Source organism: Eufriesea mexicana, unplaced genomic scaffold (genome assembly GCF_001483705.2).
Source record: "Eufriesea mexicana isolate 0111107269 unplaced genomic scaffold, ASM148370v2 scaffold16629, whole genome shotgun sequence".
NCBI lineage: Eukaryota > Metazoa > Arthropoda > Insecta > Hymenoptera > Apidae > Eufriesea > Eufriesea mexicana.
The window spans coordinates 156,142-178,958 of record NW_016924050.1 but is presented as its reverse complement, the minus strand read 5'-3'; the positions used below and the strand labels follow the sequence as shown (position 1 = coordinate 178,958).

At 57.8% G+C, this 22,817-nt stretch overlaps 1 protein-coding gene across 1 annotated transcript; it reads left to right on the top strand.

Moving 5' to 3' along the window:
• The first annotated feature begins 5,846 nt into the window (after positions 1-5,846).
• Positions 5,847-21,211, top strand: LOC108554076 (GATA-binding factor A). The gene is given in 5 exon segments (XM_083287409.1): positions 5,847-6,097; positions 18,451-19,015; positions 19,768-19,940; positions 20,038-20,305; positions 20,423-21,211. Coding segments are annotated over 4 exon segments (1,374 nt in total). The 5' UTR covers positions 5,847-6,097; positions 18,451-18,477; the 3' UTR covers positions 20,818-21,211.
• Positions 21,212-22,817: the final 1,606 nt, after the last annotated feature.

The following is a 22,817-nucleotide window of genomic DNA, read 5'->3' as shown; positions in this document are numbered from 1 at the left end:
GACACGATCGTCGAAAGATTCACGACTAGCGTCGAAATCGTCTTCGGCCGAGAGAGAGAGAGATGGAGAGAGAGGTAGAGAGAGCGAGCTAGAGCGGCGTGAAGGAGGAAGGGAGGAAGAGAGAGAGAGAGAGAGAGCGCACTACAGGGAAGATACTCTCTCGGCGGGACACGATTTCGATCGAAACATTCTCAAGTAGTTCGTTTACAGCGGACCGCCGGTCCGCCAACAGCTTCGAAACCTTGAAAGAAACGGACTCGTAACGACGCGCGAAAGAAGGATGCGAGACTGGGACGAGCGCGCTGGAGCGACGAAACGCGAAGAATCGGCAGCAAGAGCAAAAGGAAGGAAAGAGCGAGAGGGAAGGCGAAATGGAAGGCCGGTAAACGAGGTGGCCGCTGCCGGCGGCGGGGGGGGGGGCGGTATGGGGCCGAGGGAGAAGGTAAGGGGCCGTGAGTCCATCAGCCTAAAGAGTGGCTATCGTGCCTGCTAAGGGCTATTCCATGTTAGCCGCTCTCGGCGAGCTCCTTTTTTTTTTTCCTCCTTTTTATTCCCCTCCTGGACTTTTTGTCAGGCGCAAACGTGGCGCCGCCCTCGAGATCCCTTCTCGCGCGGCCAAACGTCCAAAGCTTGGTCGTTCTCGACGTCGTCGTCGCCGTCACCGTCGCCACCGTCGCCACCGTCGCGATCGTCGCGATCGTCGTGGTCGTCGTCGACGACGTGATCGCAGCGGTGATGCGATTTCGTTACCGGCCGAGATTTACGCTTTTTCGTAATCGCGGTAATCGCGTCGCGGCGCGCGTATCCTCGGACGCGTCCCCGTCGTTATCGACGATTTTTCACTCGACTCGAAATCGGAGCAACGTCGACGGCACGCGGCTCGCGATTCGCGATCGTTTTTGGCGTGCGTCGGAGCGCGCGCGAACCATTTCGGAGAGAGGCGAGAAAGAGCGAGAACCAAAGAGAGGCAGAGCAGAGCACGGGTCCTCGCGCGGCCGGATCGCTTGGAATTTAAGGGATGCCCGACGTTTCCCTATCGGCGTGGCGCCAACCGGTGCGCCTTATCGCGAGCCGTGCACCGTTACTTTGACTTTCGGTTCGAGTGGAAGAGTTGGTAGTCGAGTCGGTTCTTTAGGAAATTCTTCGGATTTCGTTTGGTCGGTGCAGCCGATCGAGAAACGGCGATCGACGGGTTGGTCCGTCGTGGTTGGAACGAAACGGCGATGGAAACGGCGATGGAAACGGCGGGGTCGGTGCGAACGGGTCGACGAGATTCGTAGGAAGCGAACGAGGGGGCGCGAGAGGCAACGCGGCGTCGCCATAAATAAGCACGAAGCGCAACAAATTAGATCGCGCGCGATCCCGCGCGGAACATCGCTTAGCCTGATCGCCGCGTTCGCGATATTTCACGGTCGAGGCACGGACGTAAGTTAAGCCTCGTCTCGGCATGTTTCGCCTTCCTCCCTTCTCCTTTCTCGTCGTATTTTCTCGTTCTCCGCCGACGATTCTTCGCTCCGGCTATTCTCTCCCTCTCTTTTTCTCTCCTCTTCCTTTTCCTCTCCATTCTCTCTCGGTTGCTCTTGGAGAGTGCTTCCTCTTGGCCGCGTGGACCTATTACGGTAGGTGGTGGCGCGATACCATCGACTAAGCGCGTTTTCGCGCTCGCTTCTCGCCTTCTCCCATCTTTCTCTCTCCTTGTTTCTAACTCTCTCTCTCTCTCTCTCTCTCTCTCTCTCTCTCTCTCTCTCTCTCTCTCGATCGAACCTTCCCTTTGTTCGCTGGCGTTTCGATACCGCGCGCGACGCGACGCGACGCGACACCCTTTTTTCTCTCGGCGGCGCGACGGTCGTACGTAGGAACGCTTGCACGCTTGCGCGCTTGCGAGCTTGCGCTGGCCGCGCGCGCCAGAGCGCGAGGCACGGAGAACCGGACGGTGCGTCGCGGCGATCTCTTCGTCGAATTTTCTTATTTTTCAGCGACGCGACTCGTTCGCCCACAGAGCTATTACGGAACCTACGGCCGATCCTGAGCACCCACGAACGCGTACGTGTACGTGCGTACACGTGTACCTACACGCGTGGAAACAACCGCGTACCGGCGACCCGGTTTCCAGGAAGACGGCGAAAGGGGGACCGAGAGACGAGACGAGACGCGCCGGGACGGGACGCGGCGAAGGCGACGCGAGGCGACCGAGAGCGGGACAAGAGAGACGAGGAGGCGCGTTTCCAGACGGTCGCAGGGTGAGAAGGAGCGGGAAACGCGGACCAACGACGATTAGATTAGAGAAGAGACCGCGTTCTCCGGCCCTTTCGCGACCAATTCCAGCCCAGGTGATCGAGATTCTCGCGAAATCCTTCTCTCTCTCTCTCTCTCTCTCTCTCTCTCTCTCTCTCTTTTGCTAACCTCTATTCCTCTCGCAGCGCATTTTCGTTCCTATGGTCGTCGTCGTCGTCGTCGTCGTCGTCGTCGTGGCCGTCGTCGTCGTGGCCGTGGTGGCCGTCGCGAGGCTCGCGATGGACCGAAAGCCGGGGAGAAATAGGTAGGACTGTGGACGACGAGACGTGGAGCGAAACGGCTTATAATTCGTAGGATGCATTATTTTCAAATGGAGCGTGATTTAGTGCGCGGTGCCGCACGCGGTGGAACGTCGATATGTAAATGCGTTAATGCTTAATGCGTGTCGGTTGATTTATTGTCGCGCGATCACGGCTGCGCGAGTGAAAGGCGTTCTGCCTGCTACGGAGTCGCTAACGCTTTGCCGACCGGAGAAACGCGAATCGCTCGAACATCGGAAAAACTTTGGCCCGATCCGGGTGGAGGAATTTCGCGAAGGAATAAAACGGAGCGTGACGTCGACGAGCACGAGGACCGACGCGCTAGGGTGGCCACCCCGCGACGCCACGACGCCGCGACGCCGCGCTGCGGCGTTCACCGGCCGTTTCCTCGCTGCACCCTCCAATTTTCTGATCGGCGCCACGCCTATCGCCGTCGTTACTTAACGGCAAGCTGCACCGCTCGTATTTTATCCTACCGTCCCGACGAGATAATCGGGTCCTCCGTTACGCCGGTTACGACCTATTCCATCGTCTCACGGACGATCGAACCGCGTAGCGTACCGTAGTCCCAGACGGAAGAACGAGCGGAGCAAAGCGTGTCGATTATCGCGCGCGGGCCCGCGTTTCCAGCCCCCGTCGCGGAGAAATCGCGAACAGTTTTGGGGGAAAAGCGACGATTCTCGTTTCGAGATGGTCTCGTCTGGCGGCGAATCTGCTTCGTTGCTTCGGCGAGTTCCGCCACGCGCTTTTCGTCCCTGGGACAGGGAATTCTCCGGGTGACGATGGCCGCCATCGTTCGGCTGTCTACCCCTGTCCGCTTGCTACCTCTTTTCGTCGCGAGATTTCTCGCGTCGACGGCCGAGTTAATGGCTACGCGGTTTCTCGCGTGCGCTTGCCACCACCGCGGTGGATGGCGTGGTTTTCGTCGGCGCGAAGAGGGTAGAGACGGGGACGCGGAAAAGGAAAGCGGCAGGAAAAGGGACAAAGTTGGACAGTTGGACGACACCGATACGGATCGTAGAGTCGGAGACGAAGCGGCGAGGCGCTAATTCTCGAAATGGAAAAGCCGAGTTATCGGCTGGACGGAAAACGCGGGTGCGTGCAAAAGGGCGCGACCTGGGCGGGGTGGAGACGGCAGAGGTTCGGTATGATCTATGGATATGGTGTCGGCGGGAGGGTTTCAGCACAGGGTCTCTCCCTGGATCCGAACTTCCGGCGTGGCGATAACTATCGACTCGCAGGGGTTCCTACCTGGCACGCTACGTCCGGTTTTCCGATAGGGGGATACCGTGTCGGTAAATGGCGCAATATAGGCGCGTGCTCCGTCGCGTACAGCTCCGTTTCCCGTTTACGCTCGCAGATGACGCGCGGGCCACGCGCGGACACCGCCGGCTGTCATCGTCCTCTTCTATTTTTCCCTCGGGATATATCGGACGGCGCGGATCGCATCGTTTCGTTTTCGCAACGTCGCGGGAGGAACGCGTTTCTCGCGTGTCGCGGGACGATCGATGAACGAAATGCGTGCGGCGATATTCTTTTTCGGCCAGCCGAGAAGGGCGGCGGAGGACGAGAGGATTCGGGGTGGACGCGAAGCGGACAGAGACGGAGGAGTGGACTGGCGCGCGTAGGTTCGTAAGTCAGTACGCCACGCGGACCAACGCGGATTTCCGAAGATATCGGAGAAGTACGATCCGGTCGCGGACACGGCTTATCCGCGCTCGATCTCGTCGGACATTATAGGGCTCGAGGACGCGGTGGTAGGGAGAGAGAGACGGAGTAGAAGAAAGAAGGAGCGCGAGGGTGAGAAAGGCAGAGAGAGAGAGAGAGAGAGAGAGAGAGAGAGAGAGAGAGAGTGGCGAATGGAACGAGCGGAGTAAAAAGGATTTTATGAAAATTGCTCGGCTCGCGATGCGCCGCGGCGTGTCGGCTCGACGATCGGACGTTCGACGCCCTTCGCGTTCGTGGGCGTCGTGACTCCGCCTCTCTGGTGCCGGCGCGATACACCGCCTCGGACCGCCTCTCGGTCTACCTCTGACTCTCGATCGCGTGCGTTAGCCTCGCGATTTTCATCCCTACCACCACCTTCACCACCACCTTCGCCGCCACCACCACCGACGTCGCCACCACCATCGCCGCCACCACCACCGGCGCGGACACGTCGCTTCGTCTCGCTCTCGGTTTCGAACGCGAAGCTTTTACGCGAATCTCGCGTGACGATTGTTGGAACGTGTACGTCGAGTGGAAGAGACGAGCGATTCCTTGCCGATTCGCGCACGCTGCTACGCGCCGTGTACGCGGTTACGCGTGTACCGCTATTCTTCTCGCCCTTGGCCGCCCCTCGGCCGCCCCTTGGCCGCCCCTTGGCCGTCCCGGGTCCTGGCGGCGAGAATTCGCGCGGTAGCGGGCAGCGTCGTCGCGATCTCTCGTTGTCGTTGTGCTGGTCGTCGTGGTCATCGTCGTCGTGGTCGTCGTAGTCGTCGTGGTCGTCGTCGTCGTCTCGCCTCCGCCTTTGCCCCCGCCTCCGCGTTAGACCACGCCGTGACTCCTTTCGCCTTCGTCTTCGCCTTCGCCTTCGCCTTCGCCTTCGCGACTCTAACCAAACCACCCCCTCCCCGTTACGCCAACGATCGCCGCGCCAAAGGTGACTGTCCAAGCCAGTGTCGAAGCCGCGCCGCAGTCATCGGTTGCACCGCGTTCCGGAACTCTTTCGCTCCGTGGTCCTTCGCCACATACGGCCGCATTGCCGTTGTCCCTCGTCCTTTTACGCGCCCGCCCCTCGACGAATGTGCGCGATAAAGCAGACGTTGCCAACTCTTATTTCCCACGCCACTTTTTCCAACCAAACGCCGATCGTCGCCACGCGTCCTCGCCATTTTCGCCCAACTATCCGTTCCTCTTGCTATTCTACTTATTCTCTCTTATCCTCGGTATCGTTATCGTCGTCGTCGTCGTTGCTACTGCTGCTGCTGCTGCTGCTGCTGGTCGTTCCTCTTGCTATTCTACTTATTCTCTCTTATCCTCGGTATCGTTATCGTCGTCGTCGTCGTCGTTGCTACTGCTGCTGCTGCTGCTGCTGCTGCTGCTGGTGGTGGTGGTGGTGGTGCTGCTGCTGCTGCTACTCCGTTGGAACGGTGCGTGCCAAGTGAGAAGACCATCGTCTGCGAGTGTTTGATCTCTCGCACGAGAGAGAAGAGTGCGCGATTAGCTGGATCGATGATCCCGAGACGATGATCGCGAGCGTGGACGAATCGAACGATTCTCGTGGACGGGGTTAGGCTGTCTCTGGATCGATCGATGAAATCCGATCTACGCGAACACTCGATCGCGTTCCATCCGTATGGAAGATAGCCGATCGAAACTGTGACGAGATTTTCTCGGTAGTGTTTTGGTTCTCGTCTACGACGCAGCCAACGAACGCGGCCACCGGCGACGTTGTCCTAACGATCGACGGAGGTTACGAGGAAACGGAAACGGAAACGGAAACGAGCCAATCGACCTTGCTTTGGAACGCTAGGATGTCGCGCTTGGACGGCTGATCACGAGTAAGTACGCGCTTCTTCTTTTCCATTTTTCTCTTGGTCGTTGCTTGGTTGGGTCGCCTCGGTAACCGCGATAATCGCGGTTCGTGGCACGGAGGAAGCGTTCGTCGCAATCGAAGGATACGGGTGGTTTTATCTACGCGCTCGGTTATCGCCGTTAATTAACGATAACCACGATGGAGGTGGGTCGCGCCGACACCCCCCGTCAAGTTCGAGGTATCGCTTTCCGTGTTTCCGTTCGATGCTCCTCGACTCGTCGGATTCCGTGCAGGATCCATCGTGGCGCGATACGTGTGAAAAGCTACGCGTAGGATCGCGTTTACGTCGCGATCCACGGATATTCGTGAACGGTGTGCGCGCGTAACGGGTCGTTAAACGGCCAACGATAAACTCGCGTCGCGAGTGTGGTTATCGCGATACATCGAAACATGCCGGCACCGCCATTCTTTCTCCGGTAGCGTTATCTGAACGGCCATTTCCCGTAGAAACCGCGACGAGATAGGCGCTCGCGCTACGCTTCGATCCGCGCAACGACTTTAGCCGGTGTCGCGTAGACTCGGAAAAGAGAAAACGACGGATGCGTAACGCAAAGGGACCGAGAGAGTTTGAGTGGTTTCTCTCGGAGGGATGTAACGGCGCCGCCGCCGCCGTCGTCGCCGGCGTCGGGCGACATCGCTCTACGAGAACGCTCGTCCGGTTCTTAGGCCTAATTGGTTGTCGCCCGGCGCCTCGTCTCCTTCTCGGAGAAAGCAGACCTTTCTCGGTTACCACGGCTTTTCCTATTTTTTCCGGTCACCCTTTCGGGACTCGTCCAGTGGATACCTGCGTTCGCGCGTTAGCTGCTCTCTCTCTCCCTTTTTGGATCCGAGCGAGCATCTAATCGGCACGGTTGTTCGTAAGAAGGGTATAACGTGGAAAATAACGTACGGTTAGGTTCTCGCTTCTCGCGACGAAGGAGCATAAGCGATTCGGCAGAGTCGGATTCCGCGTACGCGACGGCGCGGCCACGCGACGGATGCCGAGCAAAGCGAGTAAACGCGTACGCGAAGCGACCGTATCGGGAAACGCGCGAAGCACGCTTAATTTACCGTAATAGCTATTCCGCGTATCGAATAGATATTTTTATTGGCGTTCGCTTTCGGTACGATACGCGTTTATCGAATGTCGTGTTTATCGTGCATCGTAAAACGATCGTTAATGCTTTTACGAATCGATAACGATCGCCACGGGTTCTCGTAATAATGACGTTGCCACGCTGTCTGCCGTCGGATCGATAAGATCTCCAACGATCTCTCCACTCGTTCGAGATCACGAATAGGTCTCTCTCCGGACGTCCTTCGCGCGCGAGAGCGCGCGATTTCGCGTGATTCGCGTTTCGCGATCCTCGAGCCGTCGATCGAGAGGGGAGGGATGGAAAATGGGAATAGAATCCGGAGGCTGCGAACCGGATAAGACGCCGAAGAAACGACGGGAATAGGAGACGATGGAGCTGGTCGCGAAGGATAATCGCGGCGAGGTCGAGGTAGAGAAGAGGAGAGAAAGAGAGAGAGAGAGAGAGAGAGAGAGAGAGAGAGAGAGAGAGCTGGTTCGCTGACTCGGGGTAAAATCCGGTAAAATGGTATCGAGCGATCGAGGCGGCGAGCGAGTTTGCGCGCATCGGCCAAAGACCCGTTACGTCGGAGGACGAGGTAATTAATTTAAGCCGCGAACGCCTCGGCACTAGGCCAATGCAAACACCTTCTTTGCGCGCTCGCACGCACAGCTTATAACGCCGCCGCCGCCGCCGCCTCTTACACTCTCCGCTCCCGGGATGCGCGCCATCGCTTTGCCATCTTTGCCTCTTCCTACTCCTTCTGCTTTTCCGTCCACTCGATTTCTGCTCCGAATCTCTCGCGAACCGTGCATCTCGAATCCACGGCGAGGATCGCGCGAAGAAGTTTCGAGCGCGTAGCGAAGAGCGGCGAGTCGTTGGCGGATACGCGTCGGATAGCCGTGGAACGTGGTGAAACACGAGAGACGCGCGAGAGAGAGGCGCGAGGGAGACGGAGAAATTGCATCGAGGAATCGAGCACGAAACAACGATGCGAATCGCGGTCGAAAAAGGAGAATGCCGCGCGATTTAACGAACCGACCGCGAGTCGGTATCGCGACGTTAATTACCATCCGGAGTTGCAGTCGGGTTTGACTGGAAGCTCAGCGCGGCGAGGTTCGCGTTCGCGGATTCGATCGGCGAGAGCGCGGCAAACTCGCCCGTTCGATAAGAGCCAGTTCGTGTTGGTGGGTTCGCGAGACGCGTGACGAGAGTTGCGCGCGCGTATCGAGATGTCCCGGAGTGCGGCGAAATCGCCGGGCGAGTGAAAAATCGAAAAGCCGAGGGAACGCGCGAGGGTGGGAACGCGAATCGTAACGAGGCTAACCTACCCACGAGGTCTGTGGCGCGCGACCCGGCGGCCGACGGCGACGGCGACGGCGACGGCGACGGCGACGGCCAGCAGGACGACGACGTATCGTGGCGTTAATTACCGGCGGTGAGAGCTCGAACGAAACGCGCCGCCGCGCCACGGTTAGAGAAGGATCCCACGTCGTCCCTCGCCTATCTCGCGAGGGGTGGCGTGCGGCCCAACCTCGTCGTCGCGGCAGATGCATTAATTGAACCGGCTTAAATTATAGCCAGTCGCTAATTGCGCTCTTCTTCTCGGCCTGTCCGACCGCGAAAGACACGCGGCATTTCTCCTAGCGATTGCGCGCGATTAAACCGTCCCGCGAAACCGCAAACCTCTCTCTCTCTCTCTCTCTCTCTCTCCCTGCCCAGCTCGCTCCCTCGCTCGTCTCCGTTTCTTTTTTCTCTTGATCCTTTTAGGGTTGGAGTGGATGCGCGAACGGGAAACAAAATCGAAACGAAATGGAAGCCACGCTGGAGATTCAGGGACAAACTAGAACGAGATAGCGCGAGACGGTGCAAAGGTACGAGGGGATCGGTGGGAACCGGAAGAGAAGAAGAGCAGTCCACGGTTTCTCCCCGTGTCTCTCTCTCTCTCTCTCTCTCTCTCTCTCGGCTGGACTCGGCGATAGTTAAAACCGGCCCGTAGGAATTACGATACGATAAAGCGCGTATCGGGTCGGCGTGCTGCCAGCGATATCGCGAGCACCCTCGCTGGAAAGCTAGACGTTCGAGTCGTCCGTGTCGACGATACTTTCTCTCTCTCTCTCTCTCTCTCTCTCTGGAGGAAGCTCTGGGTCGTTGGTTCCTCGGTTGGTCGGTCGGTCGCGGGAGATACGTTTGGACGCGAGAAACGCGAGAAGCGGCGTGGCACGTGCTTTGCGTGCTTAGCTTCGATATATCGCGATTACGTAACTCGATTAACGGTAAAATCAAGCGCGATCCGTGGTCCGTGTGGAACGAACGAGTCTCGGAGAGAGTTTTGGTAAAAATTGACACGCGACCAACGGCGAATCGGTGTTTCTTTGGCAGCTACAGAGTAGAAAAGGCGAAAGGAAGAAAGAAAGAAAGAAAGAAAGAAAGAAAGCGGGGCGCGAGCGGAGAGCAGAGAGCAGAGAGCAGAGAGCAGAGAGCAGAGAGACGAAACGAGGCGAGACGCGATCGCGCGCACGCTACCAACCGCGGATTAACTCGATCGGAGAACATCGTAGGAGAGAGCGATAAAATCGTAGCCGTAGCTGGTCCGGACAATAATCGTAACGTCTCGGTCCGGTAGAGGCGATTCCGGTCCGGTCGGAATAAACGCGACGAATCCTTATCGTTAATTGGACGATAAAGGTAAAGGTATCGTCGCGCCATTCCCGCGGATCTTCTTACTCGCGCCGTACCGACGATTTATTTGCCCGCGATCGCGGTGTATAGCCGAGGATCGATATACAACCGCGGAATCCGGTGCTTGACCGGTTTCGGCCATTCCGGAGATCATCCAGAGATATCGTCTGGAACTCGTCGCGGAAACGGTAAATACCGACGCGTATCGCGTCCTCCAGCATTCGGCAGGATTATCCAAAGGAGTAAATGTCGCGTGATTCGCGTGCCGAAAGCGTCGCGACGCGAGCTCGATACGCGGCCACGCGTCGGCAACGGCCGGCTCGCAAAACACCCAGAGTATCCCGCCGATCGTCGATCCGATCCGACCGACGGAGGAGAGGGCGATTGCGCGCGCGCTTTCTCAAAGTTAATTAGAAAACAAACAGAAAATTAACGCGAACCCGGCAGCGAATCTCTCCGGTCGGCCGTTATTCACGATTTATCGTAACTCGTTCGAGTCCGGTCGGTGACCGGTTTATGCTCGAGATTGGTCGACGATGCGTGCGCCAGCGTTAGAGTAGTTGCGAACGCGAACGCGGACGCCGATGCAAACGCTACCACGACCACGTTCGCGACGTTGACGAAGATGACGACGACGACGACGACGACGAGGACGACGAGGACCGCGAAACACGGCCGTTCGTCGAAAAGGCGCTGATGTGGCGCGCGCGCGCGACGAATCGCGCGAGCAGGAAGTCGCTCTTTTCCCGCGAGAGCGAAACCAGTTTGCCTGCTCCTTCTCCGCTTCGACTAAAAATCGCAAATTATCGCGTAATCGCGAATACGTTTAACCCGTTAACGCATCATCGTCGACAGCGACGACGACAACGACGACGACAACGTCGATCGGTGGATGGAGAAAGAAGGAAAGGAAAGGAAAGGAAAGGAAAGGAAAGGAAAGGAAACGAAACGTACGCGTGTCGCCGAATAGCCGAGTTGGAGCCGTTGCGAACAGCACGCGGATATTCGGGCTTTAAAAATCGAAACTCGCGACCGGTTGGACGGCGAAAATCTTCCCGACCGTTAATCTTGATTTATGATAACCGCGACCGCGATCTGCTCTCGGAGACCGAGCGGATAATTGGATCGCGCGTACGTCCCGTAGCTCCGTTGCTACCGGTCTCGCCGGCCGTCTGCTTGCTACCCGACCGATATCGCCTCGCTCTTCCTCTTCGCTCTCGCGTCCTTCGATCCGCGGTTCGCGCACACACCACCCGTCCATCCATGTCGCGCTAATTTCGCCGCCTTCCTTTTTCCCTGCTCGTTCCTCGCGGCTCGCGTCGCGGCGTATCGCGTCCAGGCGTGGACGTGCTCGTCCGCTGCCGGTCACGCATGGGAACGCGTTTCGGAGCGTCGGCGCGCGCGCGTGCGCGTGTGCACGGTCCATCGCGAAATCACCGATCGAGCTCGGCTCTATGCGACGGACGAAGAGAAGAAAGACAGAGACGATAGGCGAGGGAACGGGAACGGGATCGGGAACGGGAGCGCGCGACTCGTTGCGCTCGGCAAAGCGTCTTCGTGCGATTCGATCGCAACGTTTACACGGAACTTCCCGGATACGCTCGAGAACGGTAGAACCGGTCCGGGACGGTGCGTGCCGGCCGAATAATCGACTCGGTTAATTAGCGCGCGATCGATTCCTCTCCGTCCACTCGGTTCGCGCTCGCGCGCAATCTCCTTCCCGGGGGAAACGAAACGGAGCCGAGTGAAAACTCGTCTATTTTCTTTCCCACCGCGTTCCGTCCACCAGAGCGCGAATCCAGCGATTCGCGCGAGTCGCCGCGACCAGCTGTGGGACGGTATCGAATCTCGTTTCTCCCAACCGTGGGCAAAAGTTTGCCGCGACTCGATGCTACGGTCGGAGCAGTTGGACGGTGAAAAAACGGCGCGACGTCGGTCGCAAAGTTTTCAGCCGCGTTTAACCGAGTCGTAATGCGGCGCGCGCGTATTATGGCGCGTGTATTATGCGGCTGTTGGGCCGACTGGCCGGATGGCTGGCTGGTCGGATGGCTGGCTTGATCGGATGGTTTGCTGGCTGGCTGGCTGGCTGGCTGGCTGGCTGGCTGGCTGGCTGGCTGGTCGGATGGCTGGCTGGTCGGATGGCTGGCTGGTCGGATGGCTGGCTGGCTGGCTGGCTGGCTGGCTGGCTGGCTGACTGGCTGGTCGAGCGGCTGGCCGTGCGAGTTTGTGTGAGAGCAACGTTCGTGTGACGTTTGCGAACGGGCGTGCGTGCATCGGATCAGGGATCGTTGGAGAGTGTTGGTGCGTTGATCGAGCGCCCTCGAGGAGTATAGAGACAACGGCCTGCCGATACACCGACCGTGCTTCTCAACCAACGCCGAGCTCTTCTTTCTCGCGATCGCGACGTTTCGCGATTCGCTGGACCGCGACGCGAGTCGCGATCCCCATCGGATACGTCCGCCACTCGTTCGTAGCGTCGATCCCTCGCGAGATCGGCCTCTTACCGACACCGATCCACCTGCGAGGGTAGCGCGAGCGTTGTCTCGATAATCGGTTGGGAACGTCTGCGGCGCGACGAGCGGCGCAACCTTGTTCCCGAGGGAAACGGACAGGAAAAGGAATCGCGGAGGAACACGAAAGGCGACAAGGCGCGGCAAGTTTTATATTATAATTAGCCCGAATCCCGAGACTTCTCTCTACCGGACCACTCGAACGGCCATCCGGAGTGGTGGAACGTTTCGGTATTTCGGACGTTTCGATGACCGTCTCGGACCGTGTCTGGAATGGTTTCGCGGCGAAATCGGGACGGATCTCGGTGGAGAGAAAATCGCGAGAAAGCGCAGAGTTGTTGAAAACGCGCGGCGGCACGCGAGGGAAAGGGCGTAAGCGTACGTGACGCGGTGGTAGGGACGATGGCGTTGGAAGGCTATAAACGAAGGGACCCCCTGCTATCGATGGGCTTTCTCGAATGACGGGGGAACTAACGACAGGACGGTTGGACGTAATGGACTGCCACGGTCGGCGGAACGGTCGGTTCGCCGCTTTCCCGTGAAATAGATTCGGGGATGAAACGAAAGGAGAAACCGCGATGGTGGATCGAAGCAAAATGGCGCTCGACCCTTGGATCGATTCGCGGTCGGCACTCGACTGGATCGCGACTCGGTGATGCTCGTACCGATCGCGATCTCCGTCGTCGCATCGTCGACTCGCGCGCGCTCGATTTTCCCGCGCGCGCGTTCGCTTCTCTCGCTTTCACGAACGCCCACGAGCATAAAGCGCTCGCGCGCGCGCGCGCCGGAGGGAGAGAGAGAGAGAGAGAGAGAGAGAGAGAGAGAGAGAGAGAGAGAGAAGACAGGGCAAAGATACGAAGGCAAAGATAAGGTGACGCAGGTTACGTCCGAGGCGCTCTCGTACCTGAACTCGGTGTCCCGAATAGGTACGTTAGACGGGCGGAAAAATTCCGGCGACGGACGAGCGGCGACCTTATTGAAAAGTCGTGTTCCGAGTTGAAACCGGAAGTGGAACGGTGAAGAATCGGAGGATCGTAGGACGCTGGTTAGGTAGTATAGGTAGGTCCGCGAGCGGAGATGGATCGACGCCGATTTGGCCGGTGGTCGAACCGGCGTTGGATTTCTCGCTTCGAGAGGTTCCACTCGTAGCTGGAAACGCGCGAATGCCTGCGAGCGCCAGCCGAAGCTTTTCTCTCCGCGCTCGAGGCTGGATGCATAAATCTCCTTTAGAGTCGAGCAATGAATAGGGAAGGTAGAGGAAAGGGAGAAGTTACTCGCTTCCCGGTTCAAAGTCGTTGGCAAAAATTGGCCAACTACGCGGCGAGCCACTCCATAATTCATAAATATTTAAATCGCGTACCGCTCTTGTCTCTTATCAACGGTACCCGCGTAGTCCCAGTCACCGGACACGAACGTCCTTTTCCGTTTTTCCGTCCGTTTCTCTTCGCCGCTCCGTTCCGTGCGTCTCGATCGCGTCTCGATCCGCGCCTCTCGAATCGAGGAAATTCGTAACGATTCACGGGAACGCGACTCGACATCGGCCTGGGTCGGCTGCTCGGTGACCGCCTAAAGTAGGCGTAAGTAGGCAAACCGGGTGTCGCGGATCGCGCTCGTTTTTCATTTGTCCCTTTCTCCTTTTTTCCCTTCTTTCTTGCTCTCCTCGCAAGATCTCTCTTCTCGCCGCGCACGCGCGCGTCCTCGCGTCGGCTCGAGAAAGGATCGCCGTGAGATTTTTCCGTGGAAAAGGAGGAAAAATGGACTCGGACTAGACGGTGGCGTCGCTTGGCCAACGACGGGAACGGATTACGAGGCTCGTATTTGCACGCGCGCGTGCGATCCACGCTAGGCGCGTATGAAAACACGGGTGTACTACGGTCGTCGCTTCCGATATTTACGAGCTCGCCTCGTTATTTCGTATGCGCGCGATCGAGATCTCGTTTCCTTGGAACTCGAGGAAAGCCGGAGGCGACGACGAGGTTGCCGAGTGCCATTCTCGGTGTCGCGACCGCTTTCGTTTAATCCTCGGTGAAAACGTACGAGTACCGGCGCGCAGGATTACGCTAACCCGTACTTTTCGTCGCCGCTAATTTACCTTCTTCGTTTCCTCCCTTTTTCCTTCCACGTCGCCCTTATCGCGATAACCACGCGAGTGGTGGCGTTTCTCGCTTTCTCGTTCCCGGATTAATCGCGTTTTCGCTCTAGCGTCGTCGATAATTTCGCTTCCATCGTGGAAACGAAACTTTCTCGCTCGGTGCGACGCCGGTCTCGCGCGAAAATAAATCCTCGCGTGCGGGAATATTTAGCGTCACGACTGTTTCGGAGCCACCGGAACGCGTAACCCTTTCGAGCCCGCCATTGGAATCCCTCGCGCGATTGCTCGCGATTTACCACGGTCCACGCGAGTTCCGATTCTTTTCGAACAGGGACGATGATCGAACCGAGTTAGAACGCGGACGGTTGGAGCTCGTGGATCAAGCCCGTGGATCGCGGTGTGTTGGCGCTGGAAGCGACGGCCGGTGCTCGAACCGGTCACCTTTCAGTCGTGGCTTTCGTTCGCCGACACTGGGAAACTATTCCAGGAATTTCCTATGCCCCCCTTGGTTCGCTTATCGCGAGTACGAGACGCGTACGCGCGCGCGAGTGCGAGCGAACTCTTGGCGCGTCCGGACGGGCAACTCGAACGCGAAAACGCGAAAACGCGAAAACGCGAAAACGAAGACGAACACGCTGGTCGACTCGAATTTATCGCGAACGGTGAAACGATGGGAAAATAGGTCGTGGCGGTATACGAGCTTCGACCAGTGCTTCTGTCCCGGATGTACCTATCTTTTTCTCCTTTATCTCTTTTTCTTTCCTTTCGACGCTGCTATTCGTTGCTCGCTGTTTCCGTAAACCGACAGAGATACATCGTGGTCGTGGTCGTGGTCGTGGTCGTGGTCGTGGTCGTGGTCGACGATGACGACTAGCAGAAATTCTCTCGCGAGCCAGGTACGAGTCCGTCCTCCTTTCTCTGCTCTTTCCTCGATTCCCCCTTAGCCCCGTTTGTCTCGCCGACCATACCCACTTATGCACGCGCACGTCACACGCAGACGCACTCCTTTCCTCTTCTTTCCTCTTTTATCCTTTTCCCTCGACCTCTCCGACACTCTGCCTCTCTTTCGCGTATTTTTCCCCGCTTCGTTATTCGCTCTTCGATCCGGCGTCACGCACCTCGAAGCACGGGCGCGTGTAAATTCAATTCGCAGGGATTTATGCGAACGAGCGACGCGGCTCGTCGCTCGCGCGGCGGGATATAAGCGCGAGTCGGTTGACGCGTCAAAGCGCGCGCGTGTGTACGCGAGTAGCAGATCAAAGAATCGGACGAAAGGAATAGAGAGGAATAGAGAGGAATAGAGAGGAAAGAAAGGAAAGAAAGGAAGCGACGGGGACAGGAAAGTGGAATCGGAAGCGCGGTGAATCTCTACGAGATTCCGGAGCGTAGATAAGCTCGCGTGCCTGTCAATGGAAGCACGCCGGCAGAAAGGCGGGGGTATGCGAGAGGCGCGTGCCGAAACTGGACCGGAGCGCAATTTCCAAGGAATCTTATCTCTCGTTTGCATCTTCGGTATCGGGTTACCGAAAGGGGCGTTCACACCGAAACGCCGCCGCTCCTCTTCCCCTCGTCTTCCTTTCGTCGCCCGTCGAACCGTTCGAACGTGTCAAAGCCAAGACTCTTTTTCGCGAAAAGCCAACGAGTGGGAAACGAACAAACAGGGAGAGAGAGAGAGAGAGAGAGAGAGAGAGAGAGAGAGAGAGTGTGGCAGACGAGTTGGAACGAGACGAGATGACGGAAATGGCGAGACGGTGAGAATGGAACGCTAACGGAGAGTCGCGGTGGAATCGGAAGGATAAAGTGACCCGATGAACGAATGGTAGGAGACGGATGCCGAGACGGGAACGTGCGAGAGTGTGCGTGCGTACGAGTGGCGTTTCTACGACGGGGTTACAAGGAAACCCTTCTACGCGGTCGGCGCCGTGGCGCCTTGGCATCGAGAACGACCGGCCGATCCGGCGACATCAGCGGCGGATCGGACTTTGACTTTGCTCCTCTCGATTCAGGCCTGTCCCAGCCGAGAGTGGTGTAGGTAGGTATATCCGAGCAGGAACGATTTCGCGGATCGACTCGATTCCGCTCCATTCCATTCCACGTTCAGTCCAACGAGCAACGAGATTTTCAACGAGAAGGAGAGAAAGAGAGAGAGAGAGAGAGAGAACCGGTAGACGTTGAAAGCGATTAATCGACTTTGTAGAGAATAGCTACGGTATAATATCGTTTCGCCTTTCGTCCACGATCTCGTTGGACCAGAGAAACGAAGACGAGAAAAGGAAGAAGAAAAAAAGGTAAAAGTCAGAGGCAGATCCAGGCCGAAAGAGAGAAAAGAGAGGCGAACGAGAAACGTTATTCCCATTAGCGTCGCTTCGTATCGACGAGTCGAGCGACCAGTCCTCCGAATCTCGGCTCTTCGCTCTTTCACGCTCCTTTTAACGACTCGCTCGAGGACACGCGCATCCATGTCGATCGTTTGGACTCGCGATCGCGATAGTCTCGGCAGCTCTTCTTCGCCGTCGCTGTCGTCGTCGTCGTCGTCGCCGTCGTCCTAGTCACCGTCGTGGTTCCTTCGCGATCTCGCCTTGGAAACGCAAAGTTCGGCCTGGCGCCAGATGCCTGTTCGTTCCGGCGCCGCTCCACCGCCGAAACACGATTAGACTTCTAACCGGTTCCCATTAAAGCCCTTTGGCCGCGAAGGCTGTTGCGTAGTGGCATCGAACGATCCACCCGGAAAATCCTCGCGAACGACGATACCCTCTCCCGGCGTGACTTTGCGGGACGGAAAATACCGTGAAACTATTTCGACGGGTGGCGCAACGTCACGGTATCGGCCATATCCGGAGAAGGGTGTGCATAAATGCGCGCATAAGTCGGCTCGTCGAAGCGATGAGACAGCGATGCTTATCGCCTTTCCTCGTCCCGATAAATCGACGAGTTTCGAGCTCGATAGGCGATCGTCGTAAATCGCGATCGTCCTGTCGCGTGTCCCGAGATGCCAGGAATCCGGAGAAATCGACGACTAACCCGATTTCTTTCGCTCTCCGTTCCACTCGCGGATAATCGTTATCCGACGACGGAATCGAAGCTACGACGCGGCGTGCAAAGGGAGAAGGAAAACGCGCGCGGTCGATGACAAGGTGTATCGCGAAAACGGATGAGAGAGAGAGAGAGAGGGAGAGACGTGGAAAACGGAAAAGCGCGGCGAGCCGGGAAAAGGGTAAAAATAAGGAACGAGACAGGTCCTTCCGGCGAGAGAGCCGGCAAAGCCGCTGGCGGAAACGCGGCTGGGAGCACGCGCGCGCGCGCGCGAGAGCGGAATCGCGTACGCGCGAAAGCGGCGGAGCTTTGGTCCCGCCTACACGGATCTTATTCGTGGCCGCGATGGCCGCTATCCCGTATCTCCGATTCTACCGCTCGGAGCGGAGTCGCGCCTCGAAGGTGGAGACGCGTCTGCGCTCTCTGTCTCGCTCCTTCTCTCCATCCCCCTGCGTCGCTGTTTCGCCGTTTCTCTGTTTCTCCGGCTCTCCACACACGGCTTCGTTCGTCGACGGCCTCCTAGGATCTCGCGGTCTTCCTTCCGCGCCTCCTTCTTCTAACCTGCCCTCCCCGATCCCTCCCAGACCTCTCCCGCCCCCTCCGCGGCCCTGCCGGTTCGCCCCTTGACCACTTAGCCCCCTGCCAGACGTCATCGTCCCATCCCGAACGGGGAACCTTCGTCGATCCACTCTCTCTCTCTCTCTCTCTCCCTCTCTTTCTCCCCTTCGTTCTCCCCTTCGTTCTCCCCGTCACCGCGTGTCCGCCGCTATGGCGAACCTCGAGATTCTCCGTCCTCGTCGCACCTCTCGGGGTGTGCGGATCGCGGTCGAAGCATCGACTATATCCTCGCGGTTGCAGGCGCGGGCTCGCGCTCGCGCGCACACGCGTTCGCGTGCGAAGAAGCGAACGGGCGAACCGAGTAATCGCCAAGCTTTCTTCTGTCGCACAGATGCCGCGGTGTTAGCTCTCGGGGAGGATGTTCCACGGGGGCGGAAGCAGCGGGTACGGCGCTAGTTCCGACTACCAACAGCAGTCGCAGCAACAACAGCAGCAACACGGACAGCAACTCCAAGCGCCGGTCTACGTTCCGTCTTCCAGGCCGACCATCCCGTCGGCCGCGACTGCTGCGGCGGCCGCGGCCGCGGCGCAGTATCACTCCTTCCCGGGCTCTGGTTCGCCTGCTTGGTAAGTAACGTCTCGATCAGTCCTCGCTGCTAGCGCACCCTCTGCTACCGCGAACGTCTTCGCCGACGGAATAGAGTAACGATAACGCGCCTTATTTCTCGTGGGTGTTGGAAAAGGGAGAAGATCTGCAGCCGCCGCTATGGGTCCGCATTCTGGCCACGCGCATCCGCATCCGCATCCGCACCCGCACGCGGCTCATCCGCACACCGGCCACCCTCACTCGAGCCTCGCCGCGGCCGCGGCCGCCCCCTTTTACGCGCAAAACGTCGCCATGATGTCCTCCTGGCGCGCCTACGACGGAGCCGGATTTCAACGAGCTTCCCCCTATGGTTCGTATTCCGCGTCAATTCGAAAACCAGAGAATAAGAGTGAACGCGCGCGCGAGAGAAAGAGAGAGGGAGAGAGAGAGAGAGAGACAGAGAGAACGAGAACCAGACGCGGGATCGCGTTTGCGTTTCTAAACGGGAAAACCAGGGCGCGACGGATGCGAGTGTAGGTACTAGGCGTATGCTCGATAAGAGGAGTTTTGAAAAAAAGGAGAGATTTCTTTCCTCCGGTCGACGCGAGAGCACTATCGACTAACCTAACTAGCCGCCGCGCTGCCGACGCCGACGACGAAGAAGACGACGAAGAAGACGACGAAGAAGACGACGACGACGGGGTGGAGGAGGAGGAGGAGGAGGAGGAGGACCAAGAAGAGGAAGAGGACGAAGACGACGACGTCGGTGGTGATGCCTGTGCGGTAGGCCATCTGCGAGCAACGATAGATAGCGGCTTCTTTCAAACGAATTCTCGCGGTCGAGTGCTCTGGCGGTGCACGCGGTACCCTCGCGAGCATACACGAGTACCGCACCACCGCTTCGTTTTTTCCGCTTCTCGACGTCGGCGCGTCGACGTCCGATAAACGTTCTTCTCGAGAAGAGCTCGCGCGCCTTCTCTCAGCGCGATCTCGCGTTCGTCGACGAGGGGGACCACGGAAGCGATCACCACGTTGTCGTTGTTCCTCTCTCTCTCTCTCTCTCTCTCTCTCTCTCTCTCTCTTTCTCGCTCCTCTGCCAAACGGTTTGCTCCATTCTTTCAGATACCGCGATGGACTTTCAATTCGGCGAGGGCCGCGAGTGCGTGAATTGCGGCGCCATATCGACACCGCTTTGGAGGAGAGACGGCACCGGGCATTATCTCTGCAACGCGTGTGGACTCTATCACAAGATGAACGGAATGAACAGACCACTGATAAAACCCTCTAAACGGCTGGTAAGTGGAAGATGACTCGAAGCGACCCCGTGAGTCGGTTTCCAGTCGCGTATACTCGCGCGCGACCCACGAATCCGAGCGGATGTCGGAATTTCAGACGGCTACCAGGCGGCTGGGCCTGTGCTGCACGAATTGCGGTACCCGCACCACCACCCTCTGGAGGCGTAACAACGAGGGCGAGCCGGTTTGCAACGCTTGCGGTCTCTACTTCAAGCTACACGGCGTTAATCGACCTCTGGCCATGCGGAAAGACGGCATTCAAACGCGAAAACGAAAACCGAAGAAGACTCCGGAGCCGAACGCCAGATCCTCCACCGTGGACCACGAGACCACCGCCGTCTCGGCCGCTTCCTCTCCGTCCACGGGTAAGCCGCAAAACGATCCCCGTTTTACCGTTCTCCGTTCTCCAAGTCCAGCCTTTCAATTTTCCCCGACGCGTTTTGACCCCGGAATCGATACGGATCCCTTCGTGTGGTCCACAGAGTTAAAGGGTAGCCAACAGCAGCAGCAACAACAGCAGCAGCAGCAACAACAGCAGCAGCAGCAGCAACAACAGCAACAACAGCAGCAGCAACAGCATCAAATCGAAGCGTCGAAATCGAGCACCGGTGGTGGCGCGTCGAGTTCGTCCGAGAGACCCGTCTATCTTGGCCACACGTCCCTTTTGGCCACCGGAAGCGTGGCTACCGTGAAAACGGAACCGCGAAGTTGCGACGGTATCGTGGGTCAACCCTATTCCTCGTACTACCAGCATCCCCATCAGCTCGGGGTAGCGACCAGCGAGCATCAGCAGCAAACGTATTACGGAAGCCAAGAAGCGCCGTATCATCATCAACATCACGTTACCGCGGCTGCCAAGTTACTCGCCTCCACGTAATTTCGTTTCAACGTCGAGGAATCGACGACGATATCCACGTCGCGGTTTCGCGTCACGGAATCTGCTCGCGAAACAGAAACTTTTCCGTTTTACCCCGTTCTCGTTCTCCTTCCTGTACGTCGTCGTCGTCGTCGTCGTCGTCGTCGTCGCGTCGCGTCCAATGGTACGACTACGGATCAGGGAGGGAACGAGGCGCGAAAAATATGAAACGCGTAAACGCTTTCGTTTCCGTGGTCGCCGAGGAAAGAGACGCGGGTCATCGTGGTAACCGCGCGCTGGTACCGGTCGAAATATTTCCATCGATTTCCATCGAATCGCGTTTCCGGGACAAAGGTGTTCCGGGAACGCGCGTTTCGCTATCGTTCTCGCTGTCGTTCTCGCTGTCGTTCTCGCTGTCGTTCTCGCTGTCGCCATTCGCTGTCGCCATTCGCTGTCGCATTCGCTGTCGTACTCTGGTTGTCTCTTACTCTCGCTGTGTCGTATTCGCGCTCGTTTCTTCGTAATTCGCGCGCAATCTACCATTACGTTCGGCGAACGAAAGTTGCGTATTCGGTTGTAAATAAAACTCGGAGAAATCCGATCCACGGTAGACTATTATATTTCCACGGCGGACTAGCTTGTTAAGACGATGGCACGAAAGGAGGGAAAGGAGGCCCTTTTGTCGAGAATCCGACGAAAGACTCGCGGTGAAACGCGAGAAACGCGAGGAACGCGGCAAATCCGAGGAGAACCAACAGACGGGGACTCGTTTCCGAACAAGTGTCAGCTTTTTTTGTACAGTTCCTGTATGATTAGTTTACTTACGACGCGCAATAAAGAGAACAGCTTTCGATCCCGTGTTGTCGTTTCTGTGGAAAGAGGAACGCGCGTCATCCAGCAGGGTCGCAAAACGCTTCCCTCCAACCACTCGACTACCCTCGCGAGTTCTCCACGAGCTGTCGTCCACAGCGATTTCACAACGATGCTCGGTAAATATTGTCTTTTCCTCGCGGTCTGACCACCCGGCACGGTGGCCTCGCGCCCTTAGAGCTTGCAGCACACACGCGCGTACACACTCGCCGCCGGTGGACATCGCTGCTCGATCTCTCGCGTTCGCCTCCAACCAGTCCGATCCTCGCCGTCTTCGTCGACGAACCCGGCAGATCGATCGCGTCGTCGCTTCCCAACGCGTAACCGCTTGCCCCAATACTTTCTTTCACGTTGCCTCTCGTCCACGAGATAGAAGAATGGGTAAGTTTTTCCGAAGGCGAATCTTAGCGAATCTTAGCGAATCTTAGCGATACAACGAAGATCCGGTTAACCGGAATCTCTGTCGAGACAGGAAGAACGCTGCCGACACCGGTTGCGTGCAAAGTTTGCGGCGACCGATCCTACGGCAAGCACTATGGGATTTACTGCTGCGACGGTTGTTCGTGCTTCTTCAAGAGGTCCGTGCGTCGCGGCGCCCTTTTCACTTGCATAGGTGCGCGAAATTCTTTCTCCCTAGTAACGCGACAACGCGAGTTCAGCCGATTCACCGAGATCTCGCGATTTCGCTAATTTTTCAGCCGGCACCGGAGCCTGTTCCGTCGACAAAGCCAGGCGCAATTGGTGTCCGTATTGCCGCCTGAACAAGTGCTTTACCGTTGGAATGAACACCGCAGGTAAGCAAACCGAGTCAACTCGGAACGCGTAATCGTGTAGGTAACGAGATGCAAACAATACCGAGTTCCCTTCCATCGTCGGCGGCGTCGATTCGATCGTTCTTCCTCGCCCGGCCCGACCCGATCCCAACTCGATCGATGCGGAGAACGTCGTTAGTTGCTTTCTTTTCTGCCTAGCCGTTCAAGAAGAAAGAGGGCCGCGCGTTCGAAGCAAGATCGCGACCGTCGCTCGCGATTATCCTTGCGCGCCGTCCACGCAACCCTCGCTGCAATCCTCGCTGCAATCCTCGCTGCAACCATTGCCATCGTCACTGCCGGAATCTCTTACCTCTTCCAAGCCCGGATGGATCGCAGCAC